Below are 11,947 nucleotides of genomic sequence, written 5' to 3' on the forward strand. Positions count from 1 at the left end.
TTGCAGTAGAATACCCGAGAATTGCCACTAAGTTGATGCCGAGGATATGATTGGCTGGCTGATCTTCGGGCCTCCGTATCCATCTATACGATCATTTCCAATAATATCCTGTGCCTGGACCGGCGTTTCCTGACCTTCCCCAACGGGTTCATGTTCCACCCCAAGTCTCCTCAAAGCCTCCGAGTCCACTAATCCCGTTTTTCCTTAGATTCCGATATGTGTGCCATGGGGAGACGAAAATTCGGGTTCCCGTTCCAGCTCGGGGGTACTCGAAAAAAAAGCTCCGGGGTACCCGCCAAGCCTGCTTATATCATCGTCTAATATTGAGTATCCCTGAGGTCCACGACCTGGGACGGACCCAAATTCATTTGATTATATAACCATAGTCTTCTTTTTCTAATTTTTAATTTTCCGTCTGACTTTTATTTACCCTCTTTACCCTCTATAATCAGGTGACTCCGCAAAAGTATTAATACCTTTTACTAACCGGCCCACTTTTATTTCCCAGGCAATAAAACGGACCCTCGCAAGCGAGGGTCCGCCAGCCAAACACAACGGATCCCCCAAATGCAATTTATTCTATAGCTTTCAATTAAAATACCATTTAAACCACCACCACGTAGTAAATCAATTGATTTAAACCCGGATTTAGATCAATTGATCAATTTACTACTAATCTATATAAATCAATTTATTTAACACTGCGCTTTTTGGCCCTTCCATGCTTCCGGATTTCAATCAACACCTTCTTCCACTTCCGCTTCGTTTTTTCTTGGTCGTTTTTCTCGGTCAATTTATATTCTTTATACTTCATTTTTTTGACTTGGCCGGAGTTGATGATGCCGGTGATCTGGGTATAACGACGGGAATTGTCATATCTGGCGTGGCGTGCCCCTATAATAGCTTTTGTAGAGTCGAACTCCCGCTGTAGCTGGTAGGCTAAGGTTGCCTAGGCCTCCCCCCTTTATAAGCTTGGCTAGCCTATCTTTAAACCGCTGAGTATTAGTATCATCATATTGATTAAGACGATAGCTAATTTCCCGGAATTTCTCAGTAGTTTTTAGGGTGCTAAATTCGGTATTTTGAGAGTAAGTTGATAGGGTCTCCGGCCGTAGTAGATTGTTATAATATAGATTATATGAATCTAATTCATCGGTAATTAGCTTAGGATTAATAGGCTAAAGGCCTATTAATTAAAACCTAAGCTTAATTATATATAACCGGAAGGTTTTTCGTCTGATTTTATTAATTAAATATAGGAATTCATCCTTTGAAAATTTGCGGCATCCACTTATAGTAGTAGCTTTAATAGCCTTACTATACTAGTTATACACTAAAAACCCCTATATTATGGGGTTGTAGTATATAACTAGTATATAAGAGTAAAAAGAACAAAATAATGTTATTTTTCTCACAAAATTTGATAAATTAGTCCGTCCCAGGTCGTGGACCTCAGGGATACTCAATATTAGACGATGATATAAGCAGGCTTGGCGGGTACCCCGGAGCTTTTTTTTCGAGTACCCCCGAGCTGGTAGCCCACGAAAATTCAACTGCAATAAAATCCATCGTGTCTCCACTGGCTTACTTACTTGCTAACCGGCCGATCCGGCCATGTTGTCGATGCTCGGGGGTAGGTCGGTGTTTTTCTCACTTTATGCTACGTGTCTCGTGTCTCGTGTCTCGCGGAAGGCCAGTTATCCTGGTGCAATGTGTCCCATCATAATCCAAATCCAATGTACTCCGTAACTTGCCCAATCTTTGCATCGATCAGACCTCTCTCTACTCCGTATGGTGTATCATATTGCAGACGCAATTAATTTTGACGATCGTTTTAACCATATCCGTATTGAGGGCGTTGCAATAAGGTTCTATTTCCCCGTCTTTGCCCTTCACTTCAGTTTTCCGAACAGCTCGCAAATCCCACATCATGGAGCAAGTAGGGTGGGAGGTCTTCTGATTGCACTTGATGTAGCCTGGAGTTTATCGATTGCGAATTGGTTGCTGGGATTCGAGACGTGCTGTGATCGGGATCTCTGACGAGATCACACGACATGTCTCGTGCAGTATGGACATAATCCCATTTTCGGTGTGTTCGGAGCGCATAATACTTCATTGTAGAATAAATTAGTGGCGAGCTTCTCGAACTCGATTGCCTGCAGTGGCATGCAGATGGGGTGACAAAGGATTTATATCGGTCGATTTTTGCGTCTACGGGACTGGACCAAAAGATTTCGCCACAGAACCGGTATGTTTGATTAAATGACTTGCGAAGGGTTACACCTTGCGAGATGACGCCGACCACATAATTCGGGCCGTCGGTGGGATGAGAGAAGCGGGGTTTGTTGACCTCATCCATCATTCCACAACTGTTTTGGAGGAAGAGAATAGTCGGTCAGGGTGTCAGTCGATGGTTCAGCTGTTGTGGTGTAGAGGTTGTCTGCGTCGCCTTGACAGAAACAATGAGATTGGTAATGTGGCTTGAGGGCCGGTGCTTCGATCAATAAACGTGCGGTGGATGTGCTGATACTATCGAGACATACACTCTAAGCGTTTTATATGTAACTAACTAATGTACAGTTAGCCAACTGTTGGACAGGTTGCTGTAGAATAGCCTGAGTGCGTGTAGTGAAGCCAAGGGACACATTTGGGCAGTCTAGGGAGGTTAGATTTATCCTTGTAAAAGATAACACGGCAACTTTGAGGAGCCTTTCCCCTCGGCATATGTCACAAGAAAATAACCAAGTTACTTTGTAGGTAAAATAATCCTAGTATCCTATATATTTCACTGTAAACATAAATTCCTAACCAATCAGCATGTTAGCTCAGGGGAAGAGCGCCGGGCTCATAACCCGGAGGTACGTTTCACCGCAACCAAATTTAATTCACAAACATCAAACTAACAATCACAATAGGACCCTGGATCGAAACCAGGACATGCTATGTCTATCTTTTTTTCTTTTTCTTTTTTTTTTTTTTTTTTCTTCGTCTCTTTTGTTACGTTGGCATCACCTTTTTTTTTTTTTAAAAAAAAAAGAAAAAAGCCAGAATTATAGTGGTCACATATGGGGGATTTATCTCAAAGTCCATCATTTTGACCGCACTTGAGGAACGCTATGACATCAGAAAGTCCATCCATGATCTACTACTCACCTTGCAAATATGTAGCTCTGGAGCTACAAATTTATCAGGCTTGTTGGCTAAGAGTATCATGACTTCATTGACTCTCGGATATAGCCATATTCAATATTTCTTTAATCATCTAGAAGCCTTGTCCGGCTTGTTTCTTCCCCAGAGCATCATACTGATGTAACGTATGGGACTTGAATTTATATTGAACAAGTATATAAATAATACATACTCAAACCACCCAGACGATAGTCACAGTCAAAATTTTGCTACTATTCAAAAATATGACACAAAGCGGTTCACACCACCTTCACAGGTAAGAATCCATCCTACCCCCAAACCATCACATACCACTCACATCCCAAAAGAATCGGCAACTGGATGCCAGCAGACCACCAAGCCCACGAAGAATGGCTTGGTGGAATAATCAAGAAAGTCGACGACGACAATGACCGATCCCTCCACCCGGTCCTAGAGGAATTCGAAGAACTCATCGAATCCAACACACGCATATACATGCTCCTGAGTTCAATGTTCAAAGAAGTCCCACGAAACAACCGCTACGGCCATGACCCAACAGGCAACCCCGAAATCCGCAACTATACCCATTTCCTGCGTGTTATCAACCACCTCCTCACCACCGCGCCTTCCTGGACCGACAAGGCAAACCGCGTCGGGCTAGTCGGGCTGCCTATTAATGCCGTCCTTGACTGGCCAATGGGTACACCCAGCGGACACGCAGCCTTCCTAGATCCCGAGATCAACGCGATGATCAAGAAGATTTTGAATGCGTGGGGCGAGTTCCTGCGCTCGCCCGAATCTGCCAACGTGCTGAATGATACTTCTTATGGATGGTTCGGTGAGACTGGTCGTCGGGATCTTACAGCTGTTGCAAAGATCGGTGTGCTGGCTGAGACGGATTTGCAATTCCATGATATCTACGAATGTGACCCGACTGCGCCAAATCATGGGTTCCAGTCGTGGGATGCCTTCTTCACCCGTACTTTGAGACCAGGAATACGTCCCGTCGAGGAACCCCAGGATGGAAAGGTTATCGCTAATGCCTGCGAGTCTAAACCTTATAGGTTTGCGCGCCATGTTAATGCCCGTGACCAGTTCTGGGTTAAGAGTCAGCCATACTCGGTGCTCGACATGCTGGGCCACGATCCACTTGCGTCGCAGTTTGTTGGCGGCACTATCTACCAGGCATTCCTTAATTCCTTGAGTTATCACCGTTGGCATTCGCCTGTTAGTGGCAAGGTCGTCAAGGCTTATGTTGTTGATGGTACTTACTATTCTGAGCCGCTGTTTGAAGGTGTTGTGGACCCGGATGTCGGGAAAAAGGATATTGATATGGCGGCTCAGGTTACTTCGCAGGGATATATTACCTCAACTGCGACGCGGGCACTGATTTTCATTGAAGCTGATGAACCATCCATTGGGTTGGTGGCGTTTATTGGAGTTGGTATGGCCGAGGTGTCGACTTGTGATATCACTGTCAAGGAGGGGGATAGACTGGAGAAGGGAGATGAACTTGGTATGTTCCATTTCGGTGGTTCGACACATTGTCTTCTTTTCCGGAAGGATGTTCATGTGTCTGGGTTCCCAGAGCCTGGGATGGAAGAGAACAAACCTGTTCGAAGCAAACTTGCAGTTGTCTCGTGAGGAACGAGATGTACTATATGCTGAAGTCGCCGATTCGGTGTATAAACGTTGTCCTTAAATATGTGAAGAGCCTGGTGTATTTAGGCTACGGACACTTTTGTGCATTTTCATTCATGGATCCACTACATACAATCCACGATATATTACACGCATGAAAGCATCATATAATGAAACAAGATACAGTTCCCGGAACTCGACCTCGAGTCTGAACCTCATTGACAACATGGTAGTGTTGACACTTATGAAAAATGTGGTATGGTTGATACCCACTCAATAGTCGTATAAGAGCCTACAGGAAGCGCCCTCAATGACGAAAAGACAAGAGCTATCATCCATAGACGGGCAATGATATACAAGTGAAAGCTCATCATCACAATCACACTGCTAATTCGAATGTGAATGCTACCTGGGCGTGTGAAACCCCTCATAAATGGAGGTAGCAGACCGTGTGAATCTAGAAATCCAGCGTAAACAAGGACGCTACTCCCAGCGCTAAAGATATTCGCCAGTGCAACCGAAGACAGCGAGGAGACGCGCCACGCTATTCGTTCCACATAGGACGGGAAATCAAATTTCCACCTGTGTGAGTTGAAGAAAAAGGAAATTAGTCTATCTTTTCTTGCTTTTATGTAGTTGACGCTTGGAAACGAAAAGCGAAAAGCACCGACATTGGGGAACTTACGCGGCAATGTGGATAGCGCAGAAAAGACTGGCGACGAAAGTAACCATAAAAATGAACAGAACCCGCTTCCTTAGTACCGCCGCGAGATGAGTATTATATTCCTCATCCCCAGTTATCATGCTCGCCGCGCGATTTGTTGAAATATAAGGGCGCTTTATGGTCTTCCATATAAGCGACAACCACCCTTCATTCTTGATGCGTGCCCGGAGATGAACCCAACCCTTGGGGTTGGACTCGGTCAAACGGAGTATCTCAGCCGGCAGGGTGGCTCGGGTATACCGAAGATAGATCTTGATCGACGTGCCCATATTCTTGGGCTTATGCCAATACGCGGCATAGGTCAAGATACCGCAGACCACGTAGGCGACGGTCGACACTTCGATCGGCGAGACCGGTAGAGCGGACACCCATCTTGCAATGACGTTACATAGAAACCAGGTGCTCTGGAGGATAGCAAATCCTTTAGCAAAGGGATCCGCTTTGGCGCGGTCCGCGATATCTTGGTCGCGGAAGTCAGAGGGATGAAAAATGCCGGCTTGAATGAATGCCTTCATTTCCGCGTATCGTATAGTGTAAATCCATTCGTCCTGCGTTTGAACAGCCAGCCCATTTGAAACGATACAGAAGCACTGGGGAAGGGACCATTCTGTGTTAACTGGATTCAAATCAATATGGTATAGATGTTGATCTTGTGGTTGTTCTAGGGGCCTGGTGTGCCTCGAAAGCCATGACTTGGGCTCCGCTACCTCGCCATCTCTTTCGTTTTGAGCTGCGTTGCATAATTCCCTCACCCTCTTGGCATCAGTGAGTTGTTCAGCTGCGAGCAAGAATATTATCTCTGGCGCTAAGATGGCAAGAATGGCAGTCCGTAATTGTGAGAGCCAGATCCGTCTGCTAGACATATTTCGGGGCCAAACACCAAAGTGGAGGATGGTCCATGTGCAAGCAAAGATCGTTGTCAAACATGGCCACAGGATGTCCCACGTAGAGCGGCCATTCCCTTCCAACTGCCAACTAACGAGAGCTGTCGAGTTAGAGGCCAGCGAGCCTTTCATGAATAAAAAGATCAGCCATGCAATTAACATAGTTGATTTAGAGGCCGAGAATAAAAATATTATCAACAATGAATGGGGCTTTACAACATAAACTAAGTTACCGCAATACTAGTGGGTTTAAAGGAGGCTAATATTTCGAAGAGAGTTCAGCCCGGAGTCCATAAGAGCCCCTTTTTTAGTTGAAAGGCACATCTTCTTCTCACCGACCCTTCTCAGCTGAACTACATTTGAACGTGATTGGATTACCTTGGCTCCTTGGCCCCTTGGCATCTGCACATGGCCTGATATATCACACCAACAACACTCACCCAAACCAAGGCTGACCACTAGACCCATAGGGCTTGCCTATACGAACTCCATTGCGGGGAAACTGGGGAAATGATTCGCCTATCAAATCAAAACTGGGCTTTAAACTTCGAGCCTACATATGTGACTTCAAGAAAATCATCGGTACGTGAATAATATCACTATAGTACTCCATAGAATTGCTTGTGGTAGATAGGCTCCGCCCTGGAACCTTTAGTGCACTTGTATGTTGCGTCCTAACAGGCTTCTACATTACCCTAGAGTAAAATGGTGATCGTGTTTGCTACGCTCCACTATTTTTATTCTATCCTACGAATTGTTTAGTCCACGCGCGGTAGCCAGTAAGACACCCGTGGCTGGGCTAGGATGTGGTTTAATTCATGAAATCTAGGGACCAATTTGATTTGTGCTTTGACATTATATATCGCTTCATCAATATCATAATAGATTATAGAAGGAGTACAATACGTATGGATGGACGAACTAGAACTAGAGTAGAGTTAGTTAGTGGTGAGGCTATCCTTGAAACCAATTCTATCAATTTCTATGGGACTAACAGCGCACTATTATATGAGATACCAGTCGATATCCTAACCTAGTTCTTTCGGTATCAACTGATCTGATCAGCGACGTGAGATTGTGAAGAGCAATGAGAAGTATCTTTGAGATCAAGAAGTCACCAACATCAGTGGTTTGTACCCATAGCCTTACCACGACCAAATGAGAGTTCGACGGCCATTGATGGTCAAATGAGACATCAAAAACTTCACTCAAAGGGCTAGGGCCGAGTGACTTGAACTTCTAGAAGATCACGTAATCTATCCCATCATCAGCGGTTGCTCCAACAACAATCAATCTGGGGGACTAATCCAAACAAGTCAACCGATCTTGTCATTATCACGAGCCCCCCAGCACGCGAAAAAAAAATATCAACTTTGCAGCATAACATGTTGCGGTCAGTTCGCCCTGATGTCTGCTGGGCAAACCCCTGCGATCTTGTCTTGGGTCGAAGAAGTTGCGAGGAACGTGCCCAAAACCCCGCCTAATACCGATCGGTTCGAAAAGCCGTTGGGCAGCCCTTCAACTCCAGCATCTCAACACAAACGCAAGAGGTCGGTGTTCGAAGCTGAGAATTCGAAGTCGCAATCAGATCCTTTAAAGAGACCCTACCGAACTGCTTCTGAAACAGCATCCTCAGTTTCTGTCCGTCTACCTGACGATATCATCTCGCTGGCCCCCTCAAGTCCCGCAGCTAGTCGCGGTGGGAGATCACGTTCATCAAGTCCATCACGCGTGAAAGCTGAACTAGCAGCCGCTAGTCCTAGGGTTGTGTACATACCCGAATCTGCCGACCCGAAAAGCGTCGCTGCGAGTCAATTACTAGCAGCTCTAACTCAAGATTCTGAGTTTGGCGTTAATGACGATGTGGCTCGGGAAGTCTCCAATGCTTCGTCCCAATGTGTCACTGAATTGCGTAGTGAAGGTTCCTGGGTGAACAAGGTAGCACTGCCACTTTTGGAGGGCGCTGTTGCAGAACTATCGTTAGAGTGTTGGAGCGTGTATGTTTCAAGAAGACCCCGTGTGTCCCTATCCCTATCACTTGCTAATTTCTAGTAGCCAAACCGAGTCCGTTGACCCCCTGTATCAACCTCGATACACAGCCCGAGATACATATAATCGCAAAATTGACTTGGTTGTTGGTCTTCCCGTGAACGCTTGGGAAGTCGAATATGAACAGGCGGGACTCCATACTCTCGGGACATCTTTCAGCCATATGGCCCATCCACACAGCGGGAAACGTGTTCTGGGCCCTGGGGTTGAGGTCAAAGCCGCGGATGGAAATTTGGTAGAAGCGGAAGTCCAGATCGGAGTATGGATGACAGGACTCCTGATGTGGGCTTTCGCACAGCGTAAGACCACGCAAGGCTTGCCTCCACTTGTTGGTTACACTGCTGTTGGACAGGACTGGAAATTCTATATTGCTATCGGAATTGAAGGGTCCGGTGTCTTGAAAGAAGTAGTAGGTTATACTTCCGTGACTGACTTGGTTACAACAGCTAACTAACTTCTTGTCCCACAGCGTATATGGGGTCCTTTGTCCGATCTTGATGGTCGTACCACAAGTGTGAAACATACCAGATCTCTTCTGAGAACTCTTCGTCGAGTCATGGAGTACACCGTCGGGCAGTACAAGGATGGAATTTTCCGAGCAATGGCTTCTGGGGATTAAAGGCTAGTAATTGCAAAATCATTGAAACAATTATAATTTCTAAAACATATCCAATAACGAAGCTTAATTTACATCCCCACCGCTGCAATCTGGTTCATCGCTCTCGATCGCGAACATGAGGAGGATTGCCAAATCCGGAAAATCTGCAAAACTATAAATGCATGCGGTGTGTGATATTACAGCGAAATTCTACCATAATATTTTAGAGAAGTATTTATTTACAGACTCATCCAGCGGCTCTAGCTCTTTGAAAATATATATACTTGAAGATGAAGCCCAAGTTCGTGATCGCATTATCTTTGCTCTTCGGCCAGGTCTTGGCTGAAGAACGCCACCACCCCCTTGTTACATCCCTTGGTGCTCTCCGCGTATTGCACTACAACAACCTTGGCCCTCAGAACAATGGCACATCGGCCGTTTTAGCACATGAGCACTCGAGTTATGCCGATGCGACTGCAAAATGCACTGCCATTGGCGAGAAGCTCTTCCCGTGGTCCTCGAAGCAAAACGACAGTCAAACCGAACTCGGCTATGAGCTAGACTACCTCGTCTTTAAGAAGGAGCTAGAAGCCGATGATTACCTGTGGCTGTCAACAGAACATGACTCTCACAAGAACTGTTTTGCCCTCTCGATCTCCCGTCGCCAAATCGTACCGAAACAATGTAGAGAGAAGCTACCAGCCCTCTGTACTTCAACTCCGCCCGCAACAACCGATCTTGACTCAGCCGCAAGGGAAACTGCGAAGCTGACTGTGACATCCAATGATTATACCTTAACTGGATATCGGGATGCACGATCCTTCCGCTTCCTAGGCGTGCCTTTTGCAAGTCCCCCAATCGATGACTTGCGACTTGCCCCGCCCCAAGGCTACACAGGACCGAAGAACATCGATGCGACTCGCATGGGGGATATATGCATTCAATCCCCCTCACCTCTTAGCACTGTGCCTATTCCCGGAATGTCCGAGGACTGTCTTAACCTGAACGTCTTCACTCCATTCCTCCCTCACAATGACACAAAGAACACCGCGCTCCGCCCCGTGGCTGTTTATGTGTATGGCGGTGGATTCATAAAGGGCACCGCATCCATGGTTGATTATGACGGTGGAAACTTTGCTAGCCGCAGCGATGTGGTCGTCGTCACGCTTAACTATCGACTCGGAGCATTGGGCTTTCTCTCGACGGGGAGTCTGACAACCGGAAGCTACGGTATCCAAGATCAAATCATGGCTTTGGAATGGGTTCAAAAACACATTTCTGCCTTGGGAGGCGATCCATCGCGCGTTACTGTCTTCGGACAGTCCTCTGGAGGTCAAAGCGTGGTAGCTCTACTCTCTTCCACCGCGGCAAAGGGTCTCTTCTCCGGCGCGCTGGTGCAATCAGCAAATTTCGATCTCCCATGGTTCCCCCGCGATCTTTACTCCAAATACATCGCCCCAGAAGTCGCAAACGCTGTTGGCTGTGAGGCCAACGAGTCGGAAGAAAGTCTAGTCAAGTGCCTTCGTTCCGTCCCGGCTTCAATGTATCTCGATAACTCAACCGAGTTCCAGACTGCTACGAAGACCTCCTCATCCGCCATCGCAAATCACTTCTACAACAATACACAAGCAACAGGTGCAGATGAACCATTCATGCCGATGGTAGATGATACCGGATCCGGCGTAGTCGACGGCCAATTCAACGCCCTGCTGGCCAATAACACCCTCCCCAACAACGTCCCAACCATGTTCACCACCGTCCGGGACGAGGCAAGCCTCTACATGGACATTCTGAGAATTCTAGCCCCAACAAAAGCCCCACTCGCTACATTGCTTAATGCCACGTTCGACGAGACTCTCGCTCAGAATATCATCGCCTCGGGAGCATACAACGTCAATGACTCGGACACCGGAGCCGTCCTTAACGCTCTTTCCGATGTCCTGACGCATAGTCAGTGGACTTGTCCGCAGGGTTATCTTCTCGATAACTCTAATTCTGCTTTCCCTTCACTATACGAAATCCAAATAACAGACGGTCATGCACAGACGTCAAACATGCCCGATATCTGTTACCCGAATACTGGATACAACGCTTCCTGTCATACCTCGGATAATTTGCTCGCGTGGGGGACCCTGAATACCAAGACGGAAGATGTGAAACCGTACTACGATGATCGGGATATTCTTCACTCGCAACTCCTTCACGATGTATTTGGTGCGTTTTTCCGAGAGAGGAACCCGAATCCGGATTTGGAGTTCTTGAAGATTCGTGGTCCTGCGTATGCGAGTACGCTTTCGATATTTGGTGGGGATTTTGGCTTTTCTATTGAGCAGTATACGGCCGGTGAGCGGAATATGACGGTTCTGGGGATGCCACCGTCTAGTACGGCTAATTTTGTGAACGAGGATATTTGTCCTGTGCTGAGTGATTATGGATTTACTTTTCAAAGGGCCCATCTCTCGGATTAAAACATATGGAGTTCTGTTTCTGTTGTTGATCAACTCCCTACTCTAAACACTAAAGCTTGTACAGCCCATATCACATTGAAACCATAGCGTTGCAAGATTTCATCATTCCTCAGTTACGGCGCTTAGTTTCAACCATGCTAGGATCTCTCCACGATGCACTTTTGAGCTTGAGTTCATGTGCCCTGATTATTTGGGCTTGTCATTTAAAATTCATTGGAATCGTGAGTATCATTGGTGCGAAGAAGGGTAAAAAGCCAGAAGAAACGGAATGCCAAATCAAGAGGCCGGCCAAGAAACGAGGGTGGAAAGCTAGGTCTGTCGTGATAGAGATGAGATGCCAAAGGGAATGGTCTGAGACATGGCGATGAAATAGATCGGTGGAGCCAAGAGAAGGTAGATGCTTGTATTCTCAAAAATGAGAAAAAACATGGCG

The 11,947-nt window shown here is 46.4% G+C and overlaps 4 protein-coding genes across 4 annotated transcripts; 3 read left to right on the forward strand and 1 right to left on the reverse strand.

Annotated features, from left to right (window-relative positions):
* Positions 1 to 3,510: 3,510 nt before the first annotated feature.
* Positions 3,511 to 4,794, forward strand: N7516_009363 (uncharacterized protein; the record flags this gene model as incomplete). The annotated part of the gene is made up of 1 exon (XM_057222082.1): positions 3,511 to 4,794. The coding sequence occupies one exon, from the start codon at positions 3,511 to 3,513 to the stop codon at positions 4,792 to 4,794; it is 1,284 nt and encodes a 427-aa protein (XP_057072354.1).
* A 678-nt stretch (positions 4,795 to 5,472) lies between these two features.
* On the reverse strand, positions 5,473 to 6,378 carry N7516_009364 (uncharacterized protein; the record flags this gene model as incomplete). The annotated part of the gene is made up of 1 exon (XM_057222083.1): positions 5,473 to 6,378. One exon carries the CDS (start codon positions 6,376 to 6,378, stop codon positions 5,473 to 5,475), a length of 906 nt encoding a protein of 301 aa, XP_057072355.1.
* A 1,428-nt stretch (positions 6,379 to 7,806) lies between these two features.
* N7516_009365 (uncharacterized protein) lies at positions 7,807 to 9,067 on the forward strand (the record flags this gene model as incomplete). The annotated part of the gene is made up of 3 exons (XM_057222084.1): positions 7,807 to 8,396; positions 8,455 to 8,857; positions 8,918 to 9,067. 3 exons carry the CDS (start codon positions 7,807 to 7,809, stop codon positions 9,065 to 9,067), a joined length of 1,143 nt encoding a protein of 380 aa, XP_057072356.1.
* Positions 9,068 to 9,336: 269 nt separating this feature from the next.
* Positions 9,337 to 11,514, forward strand: N7516_009366 (putative cholinesterase; the record flags this gene model as incomplete). The annotated part of the gene is made up of 1 exon (XM_057222085.1): positions 9,337 to 11,514. One exon carries the CDS (start codon positions 9,337 to 9,339, stop codon positions 11,512 to 11,514), a length of 2,178 nt encoding a protein of 725 aa, XP_057072357.1.
* Between the last annotated feature and the right edge of the window lie 433 nt (positions 11,515 to 11,947).

This window comes from Penicillium verrucosum (genome assembly GCF_028828655.1).
Source record: "Penicillium verrucosum strain IBT 35672 chromosome Unknown utg000003l_segment0_segment0, whole genome shotgun sequence".
Taxonomy (NCBI): domain Eukaryota; kingdom Fungi; phylum Ascomycota; class Eurotiomycetes; order Eurotiales; family Aspergillaceae; genus Penicillium; species Penicillium verrucosum.